This window comes from Bicyclus anynana, chromosome 7 (assembly GCF_947172395.1).
Source record: "Bicyclus anynana chromosome 7, ilBicAnyn1.1, whole genome shotgun sequence".
NCBI lineage: Eukaryota > Metazoa > Arthropoda > Insecta > Lepidoptera > Nymphalidae > Bicyclus > Bicyclus anynana.
In genome coordinates this window covers 15,643,414-15,668,492 of record NC_069089.1, presented here as the reverse complement: position 1 = coordinate 15,668,492, position 25,079 = coordinate 15,643,414, and the positions used below count along the sequence as shown (strand labels likewise).

General features: G+C 36.7%; 1 protein-coding gene across 2 annotated transcripts in view; it reads right to left on the bottom strand.

The window, feature by feature from the left end:
- The window catches only part of LOC112047244 (uncharacterized), a 350,719-nt gene that overhangs the window by 206,163 nt on the left and 119,477 nt on the right, over positions 1-25,079 (bottom strand). For both annotated transcript variants that reach the window (XM_024084289.2, XM_052882394.1), the window contains exon 3: positions 8,905-9,113. In XM_024084289.2, the coding sequence (XP_023940057.2) occupies positions 8,905-9,113 (209 nt within the window). The remainder of the gene's footprint in view (positions 1-8,904; positions 9,114-25,079) is intronic.

Sequence of the window (25,079 nt, the reverse complement as noted above, 5' to 3'; positions counted from 1 at the left end):
AACTCTGCACTAAGTAGTTTAAAGATAGGAAAGTAAATATGTTTGCCTCATACTTTGTTAGTTAAGGAGATTGAGCGCTGAATAGGAGTTAATTTTCTTCTTGTGGAAAATGTTTGCTCGCTGAGGAAACTTAATAACTGTTGATATGAACTTAGGCAGGCCACAATTTTACCATAAAACTAAGTTTACGTACATACAACTAAATTAATTATAATATACCTTATGGAGCAATTTATGGTTAAATAGCTATGCCCTACGGTTTTAACCACGTTATTCAAAATTCATTAATTTTTTCTTTTTAAGAAGTATTTGCCATATCTTTTAAATAATATTAATATGACCATTATTCCCATTCTACTGTAAGTAGTCGGCAAAGACTGCATGTTTTTTCTTTACAAGTTAGCCCTTGACTACAATCTCACCTGCTGGTAAGTGATGATGTAATCTAAGATAGAAGCGGGCTAACTTGTTAGGAGTAGGATAAAAATTCAAACCTTTCGGTTCCTTACCGGAACGCTAAATGGCTTGGCGATACGTCTTTGCCGGTAGGGTGGTAACTAGCCACAAAAGCCTTCCACCAGCCAAAAATAAACGGAGTACTCGTATGTATATATGTAAAAGTGGGTACAGCAGTAATCCATCTTGCGGGGATCGAACCAGAACCTCTTAGTAAAGTCCGACCTCTTTACCGCAAAGCTATTTAAGCTTCAAATGTCAAGTAGGCATAATTTACAAGCACTTATGAAACGTCAGGTTTGTCTGTTTATAGTGACTACTAAACACCATTAATTTCACTGCCTCGTTAGGTATTCTCTCCCACCGCTGAAAGCGGAATTCTTCAAATAAATGCACTCATCACGAAAACTCGTTTTCGAGTACGTACAAAGTTGAAATTTTAAGCAGGGAGGTAAGTTATAGTTAGTAGACGTCTACTAAGAACGGATTTTGGGACATGGCCACATTATCGAGGTCTAAGGGCAGACGAACTCGCGAGCATTCGCAAGTAGAAAATAAATTTACTCTTTCTATTTAAAAAAAAATCTACTAGTTTTTGATGTGAAACATCTATAGCCGCACGTAAAACCGATTTCTGCCGTAGCGACGCATGATATACGATGGTCTATATCCATAGGATACAGTCTATATGCAGTATTGTGCACGGTGTGGCGACGCGTCGCCATGCGCAATCGGCCGTGCGATTCTCTCCCACTCGATCCGGCATTAAGCCATCTCTCTCACTACACTGAACTCGGATACCTATAGTGTATACGTATCATTATGACATATTTAGTTCCTATCACAATTTGTTCTTTTCTGCATATTACTTTTGCAAAACAATGTCGATGTTTCACATCTGCCAGGCGTCACGTGACGGCTCACATTTTTTTTTAATTTAGCGTCATGTGCTCCCCTACCAATACTTTGATCGGTGTGACGCAAGACACTAACTCGCATTAGCATAGCGTCGCTCTAACTGGATTGGGTGCAGTCATCTGACAAAGATTATTATGGTAATTTCGGTGGACGCGACCACGGCCGTCAGCCCGTCAGCCAACATACTCAGCTGCTGACAATTTAACGTGATTCCCGTAACTCCAATCAATGTCAGTGTCGGTGCAAACCAAGTTTGTTACGCGGTTATTAACGTAATTAACGCTTGTATGGAGGCTGTGTACCGGATGTACCATACATAAATGTATGGAGCTATGTTTTATTAAGTACTAGCGATCGTCCGCGATTTCGTCCGCATATTTAGTTTTTCACAAATCCTGTGGAAGTCGTGAATTTTTTCGAGACTTCCTTTACCTTACCTAACCTTATCAGCCGATAGACGTCCACTGCTGGACATAGGCCTAAGCGTGGACCTCCAAGCACAACGATCTCGAGCCGCCAGCATCCAGCGGCTACCATTAAATTCCAGTAAACATTCTAATAAAATCATACATACAAGAGATTAGATGGAAAATTTTAAAAAGCTCCTTGTGTGCTTCGTTCGTTGCTTCGTTTTAATATCGTGTGTACAACTTTACTTTTTTTTTATTTTTTTGACTACAATCTCACCTGATGGTAAGTGATGATGCAGTCTAAGATGGAAGCGAGCTAACTTGTTAGGAGGAGGATGAAAATCCACACCCCTTTTCGGTTTCTACACGACATCGTACCGGAACGCTAAATCGCTTGGCGGTACGTCTTTGTCGGAGGGGGTAACTAACCACGGCCGAAGCCTGATACCAGCCAGACCTGGACCAATTAAGAAAACCCCAATCGGCCCAGCCGGGGATCGAACTCAGGACCACCATCTTGTAAATACACCGCGCTTACCACTGCGCCACAGAGGCCGTCAATCCTACTACACAGTTCATGTAACACGATTTAAGCTGCTTAATCATTTATTATGTTAGGTACCTACAATTAATTGCGCTTAGTTTCCATTTGCCCGATTGATATTCCCAATTTTTTTCTCCAACTATTTTGATAACTAATAATTACGAAGTTGCTAATTACTGTTGCCAATTAGGCAACAGTAATTAGCTTGTCTCTTAGTTCGTTTCACAACAAGGGTAAAGAAAAGTATTTTTCAATTTATTTTCAGAGCCAAGAGGATTCTGAAAACACTCCCAACTAAATGTTTTCGCAGACCTCGATAATAATAAGCCAAGCGAAAAAAAAAGTAATAACAATTAATACAAAGACCTTAGCTACAAAACAACATGACAAAAACAGGATAATTATATCTGAATTGCGACCGCTTTTGCAAACTTCTTATAACTAAGTCGACGAAAGTAATAAAACTTGTTTTCCAGTCAAAGAGATTTGGATATAAGGTACTTGTAACGTTTAAACGTGTTTTGAGGGTATCCTTACAAAGTTGACTTCATAAAGTAGTGCATGGCAAAACCATGACAAAATCGTTACGCAAATTACTAGCACACGTCCACGATTACGTCTGTGTGAAAAAACCACCCTTGTAATTAAAAAAATAGATATGAATTCAAAGGGAATGGGAAGGGAAGAGAAATGGGAATGTTGGTCATATTTAGATATTTAGCAAATATTCTTTTTTTTTTAAAAAAAGGTACCCCTACTAAAGGTACCTACCTATCCCACATGTTAAATACTGCATAGAAAATGATCTCTTCCGCTTTAAATATTAATATAGATTTTTGCCATTTTCTACGAATGGATGCAAGATATCATTTTAGTCATTTCACTATACGATCTCACGTTTTATGAGGTGTTTTACCCCAAATAGCCAATTTAAAAATAAAAATCGTAAAAAATAAATACCCAATATACTCGGCAGCTTTACCTACATATAACCTCTGCCTTCGATTTTGGAGGGCGTAGGTTCGAATTCGGTCATGCATCTCCAACTTTTCAGTTATGCGCTTTTTAAGAAATTATATATCACGTATGTCAAACGGTGAAGAAAAACATCGTGAGGAAACCTGCGTACCAGCGAATTTTCTTAATTCTCTGCGTGTGTGAAGTCTGCCATCCGCATAGGGCCAGCGTGGTAGCCTATTGGCCTAACCCCTCTTATTCTAAGAGGAGACTCTAAATCAGCAGTGAGCCGAATATGGGTTGATACCGACGCATTGAGCATATTACTGGAAAAGTTATAGTTATAGCTGCCGAGTAACTATAACTATAAATTTTCCAGTAAATATGCTGGAATGACAATGTATGTGTCTAAGTATTGGATGAATATGGTGCTAACAATAATAAAAACTTTGCCTAGCAAAAAATGTGCTCGTTACACCTATATGATCAGTATGAAACGAGCAGGTTTTTAGTGGCGCTCGTAAAGCGGATCTCCCTTACAATGGGCCCACAATAAAACACGAAAAGTGCGTTAACGACCCGATAAAATTGTGTTTACTGTACACGGCCGGCCGCCGGGTCGGGTCCGGGGTTTTGGGGGTCGTTCCAATTTATTGACATCTATGTCACGTTGGGAAAATAGAAATAGCTGCTGTTATCTATTTAGCCTGCCAAACCGCCTTGGAATAACCTGGTGGGTCTAAGCTCCATTCGTTCGTTATCAACCCATATTCGGCTCACTGCAGAGCTCGAGTCTCCTCTTAGAATGAGAGGGTTTAGGCCAATAGTCCACCACGCTGGCCCAATGCGGGTTGGCAGACTTCACACACACAGAGAATTAAGAAAATTCTCTGGTATGCAGGTTTCCTCACGATGTTTTCCTTCACCGTTTGAGACACGTGATATCGAATTTCTTAAAATGCACACAACTGAAAAGTTGGAGGTGAATGCCCCGGACCGGATTCGAGAGTTGCCTACTTTTTTTTTACAAGAAATAAAGTATATTCTAGTCTATGAAGATTATTAAACAGTATTTTAGAAAAACGAACATTTTCTTTTGAAAAATGCAACCATTCCATCAATATTTCCTTATGACGTTGTCACGTTCAACTATCGTCAGTAAACCAACTTTACAGACAAACGATTTTTTGTGAAAAATGTAGCCTGTGTTATTCTACAAGGTTATATCTATCACTGTACTTAAATTCGTCAAAATCAGCGGTTTAGTCTCGAATAAATATCAAAAAGCCATACTTACGTTCACATTTATAATATTAGAAAGAACAGAGTCGAAATTTATATAACTCTAAATAACACATTTATTCACAACGAAATGTAACTTTCATTTAATATTGTGGTGCATTAAAGTTTATTTACATTTAATTTCATTTCAATTTTCGCAGTACTTTGTGACTAAATAACAGTCTCAATAAGCTCTCAATCTTCTTAAGTAACGAACTATGCGAACATAATATTTACTTTTCCAGCGAGCTTAAATATTCAAAGCTCTGTTCATACATTAAAGCATTTGAAACGTTATTGCATACTGCAAGCCATATTATAAAGTTTTATTAAATGCTATTATGTTACTAAGTTCAATGACCTTGAACAATATTCTTCAATCGTCTACATGGAATCGGGAGTCGTTGATTGCATATTTTACGTTATCATACGTTTAGAATTACATAAATAATTTAAAAAATCTGCAATAATAATACTGCAAGAAAATTGATAATAGAAAACAAAACTGTACTTCTATAGATATATAGGTAACTAGCCAAGGCCGAAGCCTCCCACCAGGAGACCAGAACCAATTAAGAAAATCTCAATCGGCCAAGCCGGGAATCGAACCGAGGACTCCGTCTTGTGAATCCACGCGCATACCGCTGTTGAAACCGTCAAAATTCCATAACTTAACAGCTTGCACAACGAAAGAATGTTTATAAAATTTTGTATACTAATATTATAAAGGTTTGCGGTATTGTAGGGGGCAACTGAACTGATTTTAAAAATTCTTTTACCACTAGAAAACCACGTTATTTGTGAGTGTCATAGGTTATATTTTACTCCCGTATCCTCATGGGAACAGGAACTTCTCGAGAGAAGCCGCGGGGCGTCGGCTAGTAAACTGCAAACAAAGTAAAATCAACTTCGGTTTTACAGTTCATATTATGAGCTGAAAGCCTAGGTTACTCGTAAATACCCTATAATAACTAAGTTTATTAGTTTAGAAGCAAGCGGAAGCCGCTTAATTTTATTTCGATTTATATGTAAGAGTTTAGTTTCTTATGTTAAACAACTTTTTTTTGTTTTCAAACGAAAACCGCATTGTAATCTAACCATCATAATCATCATTATTAAGCCATATTCGGCTCACTTGTGAGCTCGTGTCTCCTCTCAGAATGAGAGGGGTTAGGAAAATAGTCCACCACGCGGGACTGATGCGGATTGGTAGACATCACACACGTAGAGAATTAAGAAAATTCTCAGGTATGCAGGATTCCTCACGATGTTTTCCCTTCACTGTTTGATATTTAATTTAATTTCTTAAAATATACATATTATCTACTGGGCTATAATGGCTCTAATCTATACTAACATTATAAAGCTGAAGAGTTTGTTTGTTTGATTGAACGCGCTAATCTCAGGAACTACTGGTCGGATTTGAAAAATCTTTTCAGTGTTAGATAGCCCATTTATCGAGGAAGGATATAAGCTATATTTTATACCCGTATTCTTACGAGAACGGGAACCACGCGGGTTAAACCGCGCGGCGTCGGCTAGTAATAATATAATCTTCACCAGAGACCATTTCATTTCACTTCACTTCTAGACCATTCGTTTAAAATCTACAGACATACAAATAGACACATAGACAGACTTCGGCATTATAATACCCCTATTTTTACGTTTGAAAACTCAATCGTGTATAACTTATTTGTTAACACCATAATATCACCAAACTTTTACATTTATAACTTTTATTAAAATAGCCAACAAGTTCCGTAAGCTCCCGATGTTCTCTAACTAAGGAGGAAGTTGATACAAACATATTTAAAGAAAAGCAAATTTCCGCGTATCTCTAAGCTACTTACCCCATAGTTCGTACTCGTAGTCAGGACGTTCCTACTTTAAAGCAAAACTGAACTTTATAAACTTCACAAAGTTACCAAGAGATAATAATTTTCCAAATTATATTATTATGCCGAGTAACTTTCAAGATTCCAGATATTTTTAATGAACGTCCAAGTCCTTGTCGAATTTTTATTAAACTTTTTAAGCTGGTTAAAAAGGAAATTTATGTGAGCAACTTTTTAAAGTTAAATTGCGTGGAAGGACAAGAACATGGTACATTTGCATGATAACATTTAAGTGAAAAACTATCAACCTCATTCCCTTTCATCATCATCATCATCCTATTTAAATTTGTTATCAAGGAAGAGCGAGACCTTCTGACACAGGTTTTTACTTAAAAGAAGGTCACATCCACATCAGTGACTTTAAAATTATAAATAATAAACTTTAATTTCATTTCATTTTAAAAAATTTAAGACACTTATTAGATAATCTTTTTAAAATTAAAATGGAACCGACTTCAAAGACGTATTTCAGATATTTTGACTTTAACATAAAATTACTGAACCGATTTTCATAAAATGAAATTGAACTAATCTGGAAGTATACTCTTTAATACAAAAAAAAAAGATTTTTCAAAATTGGTTAATAAATGACAGACTTATATTATGGTAACAAACATTAAAAAAAACATGCACGTCAAATTGAGAGCCTCCTCCTTTTTTTCAAGTTGGTTAAAAACAGGTCCCTTTAAGCCATTTTATGGAAAACATGCTCCCTTATACCCACTATACTACTCCTTTAAGGACCGGTGTTATTATTATGAAAATATTTAATGCTTAAATAACGATAATTAAGATTATAAATATAACGATGGATAGACGGAATCTGCTATAAAGAATTCCATGGTAACCAACAAATTAAAATCCTAATACAGCACCATCAACTGGGTCCAGTGATAATTGCAAACTATGCAAAGATCTGTATAACGCTAATAAATTACATCAATATCAGTCTTGTCCTTATCTATACTAATATTATAAAGCTGAAAAGTTTGTTTGTTTGTTTGCTTCAACGCGCTTATCTCAGGAACTTCTGGTCCGATTTGAAAAATTCTGTCAATGTTAGATAGCCCGTTTATCGAGGAAGGCTATAGACTATATATTATCCCCGTATTCCTACGGAGAACGGGAACCACGGGGGTGAAACCGTGTGGCATCAGCCAGTGAAGTTTTACGATTACAGATTACGACGATTATAAAATTAACAGAAAGAAGATCGTGCAAAAAACGGATTAAAAAATAGTCTATGAAAGAATCCGTCCAAAGTTCGAAAGTAATTCAAAACTCAAACATTTCAATTAACACGCCAGCTAAATGCCCGTTCCATCATACAAAGTACAAAAAAAAACTTACAAAACGCCGTATTATAAATGCTTCGAAAACGGAAAGGTACCCTCGCTTAGACGCTCTCAAATATTCATGAGTTCAATTGAATCGAGAGCCGAGGATTTTTATGAATGGCAATGATTAAATTGGAGTACCTCCATCATTTTCTACTGCCACGATCAAACGTTTGCCTTCGAGGAAATCAGACCTTCACTGTTACGTTCTATGGTCTAATGTCTAACACTGCGTAGGAGTTAATTAAGATATTTCATTTATTTATTAATTGCAACTGTAGTTTATTGCCGGCTCTTCTCAGCGGAACCTATCTACCGAACCTGTGGTGTCTAGAAAATAGACAAACTTGACGTTTTGAAAGTGCTTGTCAGCCTACAGCATCGATTCCCAAAGTGGTTCAGGTTGACTCCCAGGGTCTACAAAAGACTCAGCGAAGGTCTACGTTGATGTGACATAAAAATGGGGGTTCACTATTTGTAAGCGGGAGTATACAAAAATATATCTGGTTTCTATAATTGCTTCCTTGTGCAATTGTGCTTTTTGCCTGGACAATTTTACTTTTTGCCACCCACTCACAGAAAAATCAATTAATGAATTAAGTAATCATTAATTAAGCAACTGTTTTTTTAAACTGTTATTTCGTGGTTTGATTCTGTTGAGTTTTGGATAGAAATTTAGCAGCGGGTCCACCAGTTAAATTTGATTTGGTCTACGAGCAATTAAAGTTTGGGAACCTCAGGCCTACAGTATGGCTGGCTTATTTTTTACACAAAGGCATCAACCTGGCTGATGGACAGCCAGTATTCTTTAAACCATTCGACGTGGGCATGTTTTGGATAGCTGTTAGCATAAGTCAGCTGAAGTTTCTTTTTGTATTATTTCTCAATAACGATATCTTAATTTATTTTACCGAGCGATACGCAACGGCTTATATTTATATATTTTTACCCTATATATTTATATATTTTTACCCTATATATTATTTTAAAAAGCCTTGGCGGTGGCTCTTGTATGCTCTTTGAACTACTATTTAAACTGCCTCCACCTTCATGCAGATACGCGCAATTACTGAATACGAATAATTATTGAATAATTTACTCACATCAACGTCAATTCCCGGTTGTGCAAATATCCTCGTGAAGGGATACTCCTTGGGCAGGTAGCTGAAGAACTCCTGCCTTCCTCGGTACCACTTGACGCTGTAGAGCGTCTCGTTACCTTCGAGGGTCCACTTGCAGCCGAGCTGTACGGTGTCCCCTAAACTGACGGCGGAGGGGGCTAAGAGCGCCACGTCCCTTAGCGCTATTGTACCTGGAACAAGATAAGGGACAAATAAGTGATAGTTTGTGGTGGTCACTCACACATTGATATGTAAATGTAAAATGCTACATAAGCATTTTCTTAACAATTATGACGAAGTCGATACGGGTGGTTTGTCGCCCAGTTGTTACTTGCCGTTGTACGTTATCTATACTTATAATAAATCTGTAGAGAGGTCAATTCTGTACATGAAATATATTTCCAAAATAACTATCAGGGGGTGATTAGTGATCGATACTGATGCCAAAAATGCAATTAGTAAAATTTTTGTCTGTCTGTCTGTCTGTCTGTCTGTCTGTCTGTCTGTCTGTCTGTCTGTTCTTTATAGAAACAAAAACTACTGGATGGATTTTAACGAAACTTGGTACAATTATTCTACATACTCCTGGGCAGGTTATAGTATACTTTTCATTACGCTACGATCAATAGGAGCAGAGCAGTGAAGAGAAATGTTGAGAAAACGGGAGAAGTTACTCAATTTTTTAAGCTTCCGTCGCGTGTACAGCCTTAATGGTTAAAGCTACATAAAAATCATGTATGATGGAAATGTTCTCCTTAAAATTATCTATAAAAACACAACAGCATATATATGTCTATCTTTTATGGTTGACTCACAATAACACGTGTAACTCCCGATAGCTTAGCAGTTCGGAGCTTTCTAATTATATTTGTCAACTCTTATGTTTATAACACTCATCACTAATCCCTAACTAAAAAAGTTAACATTATTACCTATTCAATAAAAAAAGAATCATAAAAATCACCAAAGGGTAAAGAAACACCAAAGTTATATAAGAAATACGCTAAGCCATCGCGCGTGAATACTAATTCATGCTCGACGCGACTTGCGGGGGGGGGGGGGAATAAATAAAGAAGTGCAGCCTTAATGAGTGGGGTAGGGGTAGGGTATGGTAGGGTAGTGGTAGGATAGGGGTAGGGTTGGGATAGGGTAGGATAGATGTAGGGTAGGGTAGGATAGGGGTAGTTGAAAGTTTACAACGACTTTCACGCGGACGAAGTCGCGGGCGTCCGCTAGTAGTCAATATAAGTGTTTATCAGTGGAGCCTACTTTTATTTGATCACCCATAACCGCTACCCGAGACATGACATACCTTACATACATTACTCAAGTCTAAATATAATAAGTACAAAAGTAATACAAAAAGTTTAATAGCAGAGTCATTTGCGACAGAGGGGTATATTTATCCGGGGAAAAACTACCACCACTCTTAATTCTACCGACAAGTAATATAACTCTGTTCAAAATCATTGCCAAATATTTAAAAAAGTAGAGAATTTACCACGACTCGTCCAGATAAATACTACAGCCACGCTTATTTCTGTTATAACACGCAGTATTGCTGTGTTATAACACCGTTAAATTTTCAACTTTAAGGATTATTATTACGAAGGCTTACCACCAAGCTGAGTGTCAGACGACTGAGTAGAAATCCTATTACCCAAAAGAAAATTCAAGAAAATCAGTCTTTATACTTTTACTATAAAAGTTGACAACGTTAAACCTACTACCTTCAAAACCCATGGTTCACCTCCTCCAGTTTTTCTCCCATATTCCTCCTCCATCGTTCCTTACTTTGTTACTTACAAGTTATTAGTTACTAACTAGTAACTACTGTTATATCAATTATGATAGTATGGATAGATGACCGATGGTTCAATGTATTATCCGAGGCATGGAGTACAACCGAGTTACCGAAAGTGGTCATATTGTACGCATGTAACGACGTCAGTATAAACACCTCAACACGACTGCGTAAAAATCTTTGTTTGTATGTCTCTCTGAGTGCGCTTCTGTATGTGTGTGTTAAGTAGTAAGTAGCAAACGCAGAAGCATCGCTCGTTAGTAAAACCGAGTTACCGAAAGTGGTCATATTATGCGCGTGTAACGACGTCAGCATCAACACCTCGACACGACTGCGTATAAATCTTTGTTTGTTTATCTCTCTGAGTGTGTGTCTGTGTGTGTGTAAAGTAGTAAGTAGCAGATGCAGTAGCATCGCTCGTTAGTAAAACCGAGTTGCCGAAAGTGGTCATATTATGCGCGTGTAACGACGTTAGCATCAACACCTCGACACGACTACATATACAACTTTGTTTGTGTGTATCTCTGAGTGTGTATCTGTATGTGTGTGTGTAAAGTAGTAAGTAGCAGATGCAGTAGCATCGCTCGTTAGTAAAACCGAGTTACCGAAAGTGGTCATATTGTGCGCGTGTAACGACGTTAGCATCAACACCTCGACACGACTGCGTATAAATCGGCCGCCGCCCGACTTCTAATTGCATTAAAGCTCGGGCGACGCTTGATGTAATGTAATTGTTTGCGGACTGAGCGCGGTGGGGTCGCATTAACAGCGGGCACTTTGAGTTATTTAAAAGTTTAGTTATTATATTTCATTTTTTTTTTTTTACTTAATATAGTAAACAACATAAGTTATGACTTTTTATTAAAGCTCGTTCTTTTACAAGCTTTTATCTAGGTTCACTTGTTAGTGTTTTCTTTTAAGGGTAATTTTTATAATAAATTTCCACATAAAACCACTGGTATTTCTCTCAATAAGTTTAAAGTTTTTATTGAACGCAAGATTAGGTATAGATTTATTTAAATTATAAAAAAGCTTGGTGTTGAACTTCACTATACGATTATGTACTTAGTTCTAGTTAAGTTTGTAAAATGGTGGAAAACAAAAAATACCTTGGCTGAGTTTGTTGTGGGCTTTTCTCAGACTAAGACACGTTTAGAACCTTGTAACTATAATTTTCAGTTCAAAATAAGTAAAAAATCTTTTCAACGTATATTGATGAAAGTCAATAAGGAGTTACAATTTTTAGGTTCCTTACATTAAATGTATTTTATTTTTATTATTTAAATGTATACGCATTTTGAAACATAATTTAAAATGCGTTATTAGTACCTACATATAAAACGTACTTTACTAAAAACTAACATCTTTGTCCTAAATAAATAACCATTAGTTAAGATGATATCAGAAGACGACAATATAAATATACTTATAGAGGGTACTCGTATCATAGCAATCAGGCCGCACAAAAATGCGGCTAAGCTTTTAATAATATTCTACTCCCGACGCCAAAGTAATGGCAGCAAAAACTATTCCCATCCGCTTCCACACACACGTGAAGACGGTACTAATATACGTCCACAACTGGCGGAAAGAACAGGTCAGCATTATAGAGCCTGACCCAGGACTTGAACTCCTGGTGATTCGAAGACATATAACCCCTGGACCAAACATGCAGTTGAAATGATATCACAAGGTGATAATATAAACATAACATGGTATTCGTATCATAACAATCAGCCCGCGCAAAAATGTTTTAATAATATTCTAGTCCCGACGCCAAAGTAAAGGCAGCAAAAACGATTCCCAACCGCTCGCACTCGGCACGTGAATACTGTATATATGATATACGTCAATGATGGTGGTAAGCAAAGGTCAGCACTAAACAGACCGACCCAGGACTTAAACTTATAGCACCTGGGGATCTGGGGATACGAAGCTACATAACCACTGGGACCAACTAGGCAGTTGAGATGATATCACAAGATGACAATATAAACATGCACAGGGTGTCATAGCAATCAGCCCGCAAAAATGCGGGCAAGCACACGTTTTAATAATATTCTAGTCCCGACGCTAAAGTAATGACAGCAAAAACTATTCCCATCCGCTCGCACTCGGCACGTGAACGCGGTACTAATATACGTCCACTGATGGCGGTAAAAGAAAAATACGACGCTGGACAAATGTTTTTGTAAGCTGCGACGGGGAATTGATTGCTGTTGCACGGTTTTATAGTGGCGCGGTAAATACTCTCGAGTAAAGAAGAAAAAGTGGTCATCATAATCAGGTATAGAAATAGGTAAGACGTAAAGACGTCTGTCTTGGCGCCTGTATCGTTAGTCCAGTGGATACCAGAAATGGGTTACGAGATCCTGGGGTTTCTTCTTCTTTTTCCGGAGTAGGAAAATAGGTTGGTTGGTTAGTTATATATAGGACACTGGTTCACTAGAGTTTCGATAGTGTTCCCTCCTCAAAACTTCCTGTAGACTTCGTGAACCTACCATTATCCCGAATAGTGAGATCCGACAGGTATTCTTCATTTAATGTATCCTTACCTACTAACTCCCATCTAAAGCATTGTTGTACTGCCTCATGCCTAAACCACTTGCAGGCTAATTCCGTAACTTTGTCGTATCTTAGTAATTGATTTATACGAAATTGAAATGCTATGTAACAAATGTTCATCCGGTGCTTCCGGTGTTCATCCCATTGTGGATATCATACAGAAAGTAGATGACATTTCTCAGTTGATTTGATGTTTTTTTAAATAGGTTATTAATAAAGACCAAATTAGTGAATAGGCCAGCTGGGCAAATGAATATTACAACTCAAGTAGCCGAAGCATCAAACACCACTCTGTCATGTTTGACACAACCTCGAAAAGCTCAGCATTGTGCCGCATAAACTAATTTTGCTTAGTTTATGCGGCACAATGCTGAGCACAAGATTGGCCCATACGGCGTTGATACTTTCAGCTGTTACATCGATCTAGTTAGAAACATGTGCACGCTCCTTGTAATAAATGAACCTTTAGAATTGGGTAATAATGATAATTTTTAGAAGTAGGTACTTAATGTGGGCAGGCCTTTAGGTATGGCACTGTATAAGGTATGTATGTCAGTATTTTGTATGTGAGAGGCATAATTGGCCCGATATCGGTCTGAGCCAGCCTATTTTGGTAATGGAAGCGAGTGTGCTTGATTTCGGACGTATTGGATCCGATTTTCGTGCAATTTATCCAAGGGTTATGTTACGTAACGGGTCAGTGGTAGAATTGGATACTTATTACTGAAAATGTTATTTCTTTTTTTTTAACTGTAGCTTTATTAGTGTGAGTAATCCGGTTGCCGCATACACGCAATACTGTTGTCAATAAGTGTACAGGCTTACTTCTTGTTAGGAGAGGCAATTTGGAGCTTAGATCCACCATGTTTTTCCAATGCAGGTAAATGGGATTAAGGTTCAGATTTAAGAGATAATGACCGAGACAAACGGCTATTCTCTATTTGGGTCTAAATTAACTCTAATAAAATAAGCATCAAATTAATTTCAGTCAAAATCATCTACGAGTAGGTACATACTGTATAATATCCACCAGTAAGCACTGGATAATATTCGAGGAGTTGAGTCTCCTCTCAGAACGAGAAGGATTAGGCCTTAGTTCTCCATGCTGACCAAATGTGGATTAGCAGATTGCACACACGTAGAGAATTAAAAAAACTCTCTGGTATGCAGGTTTCCTCACAATGTTTTCCTTCACCGTTTGACACGTGATATTTAATTTCTTAAAATGCACACAACTGAAAAATTGGAGGTACATGCTTCGGATCAGATTTGAACCTACGCCCGTCAAAGCGAAGGCAGAGGTCGCATCCACTGGGCTATCATGGCCCTAGAAAGCCGACAAAAGCGGAAGAAAATAGTACTTGAAATAAATTATATTTGAGTTTGAACTAAAAGTTTTACATAAAAGGATATAGGTATATTTATATGTATAAAGAGACGTTACAGTATAGGTATTCCAATCTCACATCCTTGAGAAATTAATGAAAAAGAAACCAAATAAATTCATGCAGCGTCGAATATGAAGAAAACCTTACAAATCTCTGACAATGCCCCTTCTGAATTCCGATCTCAATAGTAATTGGGTTTGGAACGCTATACCAGTATTTATACCAATACATCCCAACGAAGAAAAAGAAATGATGCCCTAGCGTAATAATAGAGGGAAAGCTGTACAAGTTTTTGTTAACACATAAACAGAAAATAGACATATTGAAATTTCAGGCTATTCTGTAACGATGTTTTAAATTACTCGCAAATACGAGTTTCGAATATACCTCCATTTTCTCTTTCTATACTATCGGGTTATACAGAGAACAAAACATGGTTCTACTATTTAAGAAAATAAGCTGTTATATATAAAAAAATCGGTTGTCTGTAAAGTTGCTTTACTGACGATAGTTGAACGTGACAACGTCATAAGAAAATACCGATGGAATGGTTGCATTTTCAGAAGAAAATGTTCGTTTTTCTAAAATACTGTTTAATAATCTTCATAGACCAGAATGTACTGTATTTCTTGTAAAAAAAGTTGGCAGTCAGCTTCATCAAATTATAAAGCTTTGTCACGTTAAAATAAATAGATCTCTCCCGACAGTATGTGGACTACAGAACAGACAACGCTAAAAGCTAACGCTTTTAGCAATAGAAGTGGCAAGGGGGCGTGGCCCGCGTACACCCGGGTGTGCGGAACATCGCAAACGTGTCCGCGCATTTACTAGCAGTCTTGTTTTGTTCTGTGACAAAAGGAATAAATAATATTCAACTCTAATATTTCATTATTCACTAAATATTAAACAGCCATTTAGGCCACGCCCCTGGGTACGTTGGTTTCAATACAAAGAATTACACTTTATAAATCTAGTTACCTCTTATATCTGTGATGTGGACTGTTTAAATACCGTACAAATCCCAGTTTGAAGGAGTCGTTATAAAACAAATGAGAGTCTCCTATTCGATGGGCACAGGCGCCCGGTTGGTAACACAGGGACTTAATTTAGTGGACGGCATTCGAACGGTCTCAAATGGTAAAGTTTGGAAGGAGCTTTCAAAGTGCTACATTGATTCAGTTGCGAGCGTGGAACGGATTAAACTTGTCCCTTATATGAGGTCGCATTTAGAATGAGCTCTGTATGGGGAGATTGAAGGACGTATAACCCATTCCGATTTTTTTCTTTTTTAGATAAAAAAGGCTTAAAAATATTTTTAAAACCCCATGACAGCCGAAGTCCCGCGGTATTACTCGCGTAGTTCCGGTTCACATGAGAATATGGGGATAAAAAATAGTAGTAGACGAGTACAAAATAGCGGAATCACACCCCAGTTCACCTGTCAAAGAGCTACTATTGGAGTGCGCACAGAACATTAAACGCTAAAGCTGACGCTTTAGCAATACAAAAAGCAAGGGGATATGTAGGCCCCGCCTACATATCCTCAAGTATGAATACATACAGTCCAGTGTATTTATAATTCGTATAAATAATTATGGCAGTACGTATAAATCGAATGAGCACTATAAAACCAATACTTTGTAATTCAAGTTACAGTAGTTTTTTTTTATAAACTAACTAACTTTTAACCAATTAAGAAAACATCAATCGGTCCAGCCGGGGATCGAACCCAGGACCTCCGTCTTGTAAATCCACCGCGCACGACTACGCCACGGAGGCTGTCAAAAACGCATAGGTTACTTACACGGCAAAGGATGAATTACGAAGTGTTGCTCTATTAGGTAATATTTTAAGCTTATCATTAAATTAATTATTTTCTTATTACATCAACTATTAGGACAATCATCAGGTGGGCTATCTGCTTACTCTTTCAAGTGTTAGATCCAATTTCAAGTGGGAGTTAACTTGAAAAAGAAAACATAAAGGAAGTAAACACTAGTTGAAGATAGAAGACGAACAATAACCCACTTGAATACAACGTGGTTTATATAACTATACTTTAAACTGCCATCGCGCGATATTGCCGGGATGTGATTTAAGCCCACTAATTGGATCGATTCATTAACACAACATCTTGCGGTCGGCGTCAATATTAATCGCGCACCCCACAACCCATTGCAGAGTTGATATTAATATCAAATACATTTTACATAGCAACTACGTTGATTAATTAGTAGTAGGGAACCCCTACTGTATTATAAGTACATGATACTGTATCAATCAGCCCAGTACATTATTATCAAGCTTTTTACCCGACTGCAAGAAGGGTAAAAAGCTGCGACATGGGTATCAAATTCAAGGGCTCATCAAGAGGATTTCAAAATAGCTTAACATGGCCATTTTAAAAAACCTACATTTAGAAAAACGTTATTCATTAAACGTTAATTAATAATTAGATGATTAAATGCGAGCAGGTTAGACCGTCCGGTTTTTATTTTTTTAATTACTGGTTTATCCATCCATCCTTCAATATATTCACACATGAAGGATCCCACCTAGGGATTCGTAATCCTGTGTTATTTTTCTTGACGAAAATTCAGTTTGCTTTTATTTATTAAAATCCAAAGTTTAAATAATAATAATTAGACATAACTACTTAACTTTTGTGTAAACAGTTCCACTGTTTCAACATTTATGCTGTGGTGAGAATGTTTTATTGATTCATCGTCATCGAACCTTGGGCTTTAAGGATTCAAATCCGGCCATTACACGAAGATATCGAAGCTTAATCTAGGCCAATGATATATTTGTCGTAATGGCAAACTTGATGGTAGGTAAGCACTGAATGACGTCATAGCATGGTTCAAGCAAACCAATCTGGCAGGCTCTTGGCACATATTAATTGCTCAATCAGGCTGCATCTAGAGTATGGCTGTGGTTTAATCTAAGACATAGAAGCTTCCATTAATATCGGCTGTGTGTATAGTTTTAATGCTATGTATGTAAAGGCTATTATGCGACGGCTTTGTGTACCTTTGACTGAGTTGATAAACCTTTGGTAACAATGCTCAGCTCTCGGGATATTGTATACGACTTGTGTTTATAGTATAATATTAACTTGAACCTCTAAAATGAGAAACACTTTATATTATAAAAACTTTTTTTGGATTCCGTACCTTGAATGGAAAACTAGAAACTTCACTTTATTGTCTATCTATTGATACCGTCGACTGGTTATAACTTTGATGGGCATGACTTTTTAATTTGGAAACGCATGGACGTATGAGTTGAAATTAACACCACTTTCTACAATCTGTTGAACCTGTAAAATCAAACTTCTGTGTTAACGAAAAACATACAGCAGTTTATGCCACGAAAAACATATATTTCGATTATTTAAACCATGAACTTTAGTATCTAGACACTGGAATAAACACTAATCACCGTTATTACGTAAATTCCTTTATTGCAAAAATGATCGCCGCCTGATGACGCGTTCGCGCGTCGATCTTGCTTTATTATCCAAGTAACTACATTACAGGAACCAGTACTTTCCGTCGACCTAGAGCCAATGATGTTAGAAGAAGAAAGAGGTAGATAGGTTATACGCGGACAGCAAGTGACACGTTAAAACTATGCTAATTAGCAAACCTGAGTTCGGTCGCTGCACCGTCAGTTGACAACGCCGCTGAAATAAGTTTTGTGTGCCAGTTGTAAACATCGAATGTAGTTTATGTAACCTATCTACCTCTTATTTCTTCTAACATCATCGCCTAGAACTTTGTTACTGACAAGTTTCAAGTGGAGGTGGGCTTACACCAAGGATCGGCTTTAAGCCCCTATTTGTTTCTCCTAGTAATGGATGCTCTGACATCAGACATACAGGAAGAAGCACCTTGGTGTATGCTGTTCGCCGATGATATTGTACTTGTCGGAGAAAACGCATCTGAGGTACAGAGCAGACTGGGAAAATGGCAGGAGAAATTGGAAAGTGTTGGTCTACGAATCAGTCAAACGAAAACTGAATACTTATTCTTGGACTTTGGCGGTACATCTCAATCTTCCAAAATTGCCTTAAATGATGTAACCCTCCCTGTAGCTTGCTCCGATTTTCGGTACCTCGGGTCGCTTTTTCAAAACGATGGCAATGTGGACCGAGATGTAAAAAGTAGAATGAATGCGGGATGGATGAAATGGCGACAGGTCTCAGGTGTACTATGTGACCCGCGAATGCCTCTTAGACTTAAGGGTAAAATATACAAAACGGTTGTAAGACCTGTCGTGCTGTATGGATCAGAATGTTGGGCGGTGAAAGGGATGGATAGTAAACGAATGCATGTGAACGAAATGCGTATGTTGAGATGGATGTGTGGTGTGACAAGAATAGATAAAATAAGGAATGAGTATATAAGAGGAAGTCTGAAGGTGGCGCCAGTGACAGAAAAATTGAGGAGTAGAAGGTTAGCTTGGTATGGACATGTAATGCGTAGAGAGGAAAGTCATATTACTAGAAAAATGTTGAATGTGCAAGTGGAAGGTCATAAGAGGAGAGGAAGGCCAAAGAAGAGATGGTTGGATTGTGTGAAAGAGGACATGTGTGTAAAAGGAGTGGATGATGAGTTGACGAGTAATAGAAACGAATGGAAAAGATGGACATATTTTTCCGACCCCACTTAAGTGGGATAAGGGTAAGGAGATGATGATGATCATCGCCTAGAACTTTGGCAAGTAATACATTACATACCTTGTACCTTGCCTCTCGGTAAACAATTAGATGGTGTGTATTTGTTATAATTATTTTATTTATTATAAATTTAAATTTAATATACTGTGTAATTCTTAGTTTTAATTTGTATTGGTGTTGAAATATGATAATAAATAAATAAAATAAAAATAATTTATTTATTATTTATTTATTTAAAGTGCTCTAATTTTCTTCCTTTTCTTCTAATATTTATAAATATTGAGTCACACTGTCGCAATCGTCCAAAACGATTCGACCGATTTTAAACTGTTTTCCACCCTCCTACCCCTTCCATTTTTAATCGCGATTCCAGTATTTTTGTATGAAAGAACAACGTTTACCGGGTCAGCTAGTAACAATATAAAAGAAAACATTCGTTAGGATATTTTAAAGCAAAGTAAACCAGCCATGTTCACAAAACCTACTTTTTCCCTCGCAGAAAAGGGCCGAACAATAAGTCAACAAGAGTATTATAAAGTGGAATTCCGACAAATTAATTCCTAGTCATGAAATGAATACTCCCGGGATTTCACTTGAGCATCTTTTAGCATAATTTATTTACGCTACAATAAAAAAGGAAATCTGTAAGGAAAAAGTGAACCTAAGTATTTTAAGCTTCTTAGGCCCGATCTTGTTCAGTGTTCTTTTTCTCGGAATACTATATTAAGAAATATAAATTCACTCTTAGATAATTTTGTTTATAAAAAAATAACATAATTATTAATGACTAGCGGACGCCCGCGACTTAGACTGCGTGGAATTTAGTTTTTCATAAATCCCTCGGGAACCATAATCTGTGGTTAACGGTGTAGGTTAACGATTTAGTCTTAATGTCAGTAATTTTTTGAATTGTAATCTTATCGTTTACTGTTTGTTAACCCAAATAAATTAAAAAAAAAAAAAAAAAAAAAAAAAAAAAAAAAAAAAAAACCATGAATTTTTCCGGGATAAAAAGTAGCCTATGTTTATCCGTGCTATAATATATCTCAATACCAAATTTCAACTAATTTAGTTTAGTAATCGAGGCGTGAAAGAGTAACAAACATTCAAACAAACATCCATACAAGCTTTCGCGCTTATGATATTAGTAGGATTAACCATTTCAACTGTCTCTAAGATTATTGAATACGAGCCGTGATAGCCCAGTGGATATGATCTTTGCCTCCAATTCCGAAGGGTGTATCAAATCCGGTCCGAGACATGCACCTCCAACTTTTCAGTTGTGTGCATTTTAAGAAATTAATAAAACTCCGAAGAAAAACATCGTGAGGTATCTTGCATAACAGATAATTTTCTTAATTCTCTGCGTGTGTGAAGTCTGTCAATCCACATTGGGCCAGCGTGGTCTGCTATCGGAGTAACCGCTCTCATTCTGAGAGGAGACTGGAGCTCAGCAGTGAGTGAATATGGGTTGATAATGATTACGATTACAACTGTCCACTATAGAGCCAGGCTTACTACATAAGTAAAGGATATATGGTTAGACCCACTACATTGTTTCTAAGCGGGTTGGTGGATTTCGCTCTTGTAATCCCAGATTCACCGAGTCTCAGATAAGACGCCCTTAGAGAGTCGTTCCGCCTATCTACTTACTTAAGGAGCCTACGGCACTTACACAATCAGAAAACTAAAACTGCATTGTCCTGCGCATCTAAACTAATATTATAAAGCTGAAGCTTGTTTGATTGAACGCGCTAATCACAGGAATTGCTGGTCAAGTTTGATAAATTATCCACATATTCCTACGTGAACAGGAACCAAGCGAGTGAAACCGCTCGGTGTCAGCTAATTTTTTAATATAAGGTCTCAACGAATAAATAGTGGCATGCATAAACGTTGTCCGTAGAATGGTTCACACGACGTTAATACGAAAATGTTGATGTATGTGTTGTATGAAGTTGAAACATATACGTTAAAAACACCTGCCGTATATTTTGTGAACGTGGCGTTTACCATAACTTTCAGTTAACAATAATAATGGCACCGATGACTTATGTTAGGCGTCCACTGATTCACATCAATGCATTGGACGCATCGCATCAAACGGATTTTAGTATTCTTTGTAGATAAAGTCATACTAGTGCGTCCACTGATCCACATCGCACATCGAATGGATTTTATCTACCGTAAAATTAAAAATCTGTTTAATTCAATGCGGATAAGTGGACGCCTACGTTTAACGTGCTCTCCAAGGCTCGGGGCTATTACACCACCAACTTCCTTACTCTGGACTGAGAATTCACACTGCAATTTCTTAGAAAAATAAAATTCAGTATTTTATAGCATGACCTAGGATTGAACCCAAGACTTCGTGGTACCCCACTGGACCAACGAGAGGAACCAGAGATTAACGTGATTAAACATACAAACATACAGACGCTTCCGCTTTATAATATGAGTATAGATATTAATAAAACCTCCATATCTAAAGTAGGCAGCCGGGTGAAGGGTCGACGTATAATGTGGGCGAAGGAAATATGACAACATCGGAACATTTGCTCAGGCATCTTGCGCCCATACAAATATTGGGTTATCAATTTTTATGTACAGAAAGATAGATGTTCGTATTTTTAACGGTTGTTTAGATACGAGTATCATCGGGTTTCCTATACGAAAATTTTAAAGCTAAAAGTATTTAGTGAAGATGTGTTAAACTGTGAAAAAAACTGTGTCAAAAATTATGCAATCTGGTTTCCCTGATCCTTAAAATTTAGGAATCCTTAAAACAAAATGCATAACGTATATCTAAGCATTTTTATTCCATTCATATCTTATCAGGTGATATCTTCACTTAAAACTTAAACTTCGATTTTAAAGAGATAAAAGTTTGTGGACGTTCGAAGAGCCGATGGACGTTGGAGTTCCAAGGTGCTGGAATGACGACCCCGCACTAGAAAGCGCAGTGCTGGTCGACTGAACAGGTAGATTGACGACATCAAGCGAGTCGCAGGGATTCGCTGGATGCAGGCGGCTCAGGATCGTAATGTTTGAAAGTCCCTAAAAAATGGCCGATGAAATGCAAAATTGTGATGTTGTAGGAGGTAATCTCTCGATCAACTGAACCAATTTTGATAACTCTTTTATCTCTAGAAAGCCACGTTGATAGGCTTTATTTTATACCCGTATTCTTAGAACGAGAAACCGCGTTGCGTCGGCTAGTTGTAAATATAAGTCATTGATCACACAGCAACCACAGATACCCAAAACATAGACACACAATTTCAACTATAAACTACAGTGTGAATAAAATAATTAAAGTAAATTATGAATTAATTCTCAGATTCAGCCAATCTATCCGGATATTCAAGCCGGAATATCACGCAGTAAGTATGAAGGCCGTAAAATATTAATGAAAACAACTTTGAAAATAAACAACATTTTCCATAAATCACATTCAATAAAGCAACGTATTTAATGCAAAATGTTCTTTACATTTATTTTCCTTTGAATAAAACAAGTCCGAAATATCTTCATCTTGTTACAAATAAATCTGAAAGGGTGTAACGCAATGAAAGCGTAATTAAAACAGAAATATTAGCTCAGGCGTTTAATGTTTTAGGGTGGAGACATAATTATAACACGCAGCGTAATCGCGTAAAACGCAAAATAAGATTTGCAGACCCAAATAAAATTGTACCTACTCATAATTTTATTAACTAATCTATTGAAAATCCTATATAAGTAGTCAGTTTTTAAGTTATGTTACCTAAATATATGTAAAACTTTATATGTAATACTTATTATTTTACTTTGTTACTATATAATTTATATTTTATAAATTTTATTTATTGAGCGTAGAGCTATTTATATAAAGAATATTTATCGATTACACTTAAAATTTTACAGTATTCTATATCAAAGTAACGGACGCCCATGACTTCGTCCGCTTTTAAGTCTATTTAATCCAGCCCTTACAGTAGTATCGCTGTAAAAATTGAGTAACTTCTCCCGTTTTCCCAACATTTCTCTTCACTGGTGTTCTTTTATTGATCGTAGCATGATGAAAAGTATACTATAACCTGCCCAGGAGTATAAAGAATAATTGTACCAAGTTTTGTTAAAATCCGTCGAGTAGTTTTTGTTTCTATAACAAACATACAGACAGACAGACAAAAAATTTACTGATTGCATTTTGGCATCAGTATCGATCACTAATCACCCCCTGATAGTTACTTTGGAAATATATTTCATGTACAGAATTGACCTCACTACAGATTTATTTTAAGTATGGATAAACGAATTTGAAAAAGCTTTCATACTCTTACAATTTTGCATTTACTAAAACCAAAAAGTTCAAACTTCATCAATACATCAACTGAGTAGTGCTATATTATTTTATCAAAGATAAGCAAGTCCAAATTGGACTTCAATTAAACAGTAGGAACTAATTCTAATTTAGCTTAAAAAATTTCACCTACACATGCTGACAGAACAAGTCAAATAAATGCTATGCCAACGCGTCGTATTGCTTTAAAAGTATGTTCCCGCCTTAATTATCTGACCCTTATCAACGTTTGGAGTTCATTTTAATTTATACTGAACGCTACAGGGTTCAAATAAGAGATTTAGTAGAACAAAAGGGGGCCATGTTCTTTACTCACGAACGCATTAGCTGGACAAATCGGGCTTTATTTCAGCCATACATCTGTAGAAAGTAAATAAAGATGTTTATTCTGAATAAATCTGCACAAAAATTCAAGTTATTACACCCTGGTATAATATCAGTGGGGTAAAATTTTGAAAACTCCGTAACAAATTGTGGTTTACATAGAACCGATAGCCTGTGTTCTATTTTAAAATATATAACTTGAGACTAGCAAGAAAAAGATAGCTAGTTTTTTGTTATACTTTATAGTTTTAAAGCCATTTTCGTATTTGGGCCAAATAGATCTATCTACGTTGTCAATAAAATATTGATTGGACTTTACAAAAAGCTCTTGATATTCATTATTTGACACCGGGGCATTCATATCCGGTTTGGAACCCTGCCGAGACCATATATTGAACCACTTTTGGTCGTAAGGCCGTGTACACACTGTATTCATTTGTCATACCTTTGTTATGTATTTTATGTACCTGAAAAGTATTTTTTTTATAAATCTCTCTTTTTCAAGTGAACTTTAACACTTGTACAAGTATTATTGTAAGACCGAAAAATAGTGAATTAATCAATGCTTTTGATATATTTTGACGCTTTTTTGTAAAAAATAAAAAAAAGCGAGAGAAGCGCAAGACGTCTGTATTAAAAGTGAATTCTCCGGGTAGGACTTTAAGATGTGTGTAATTTAACATTTTTGCTTTAAAAAAATCTTTGTGAGTGTACAACTCAACCCCCTAATACTCTCTATTAATCGAAAAATAATTTGTCATTTGGCATTTTTGCTTCACATGAATACCACAGCTTAGTCTACTGAAATATGCGTAAAAGAAATTGATCCAATAAAATTGAAGCAAGCGATAAACGAATGCGATAATTCAGCATGGTTAATAGACAAACCAATATGAGCACGCATTTGTGGCACAGTTTAATATAATATTTAATTTGTGTTACATCATCCTATTTACTAAAAGTTGAACAACTAATTTCTGTTAATTAAATATGCATTCTAAATTAAATGGATAGACGCTGCAATCCCGCTTGTTACAAACAAGTGTA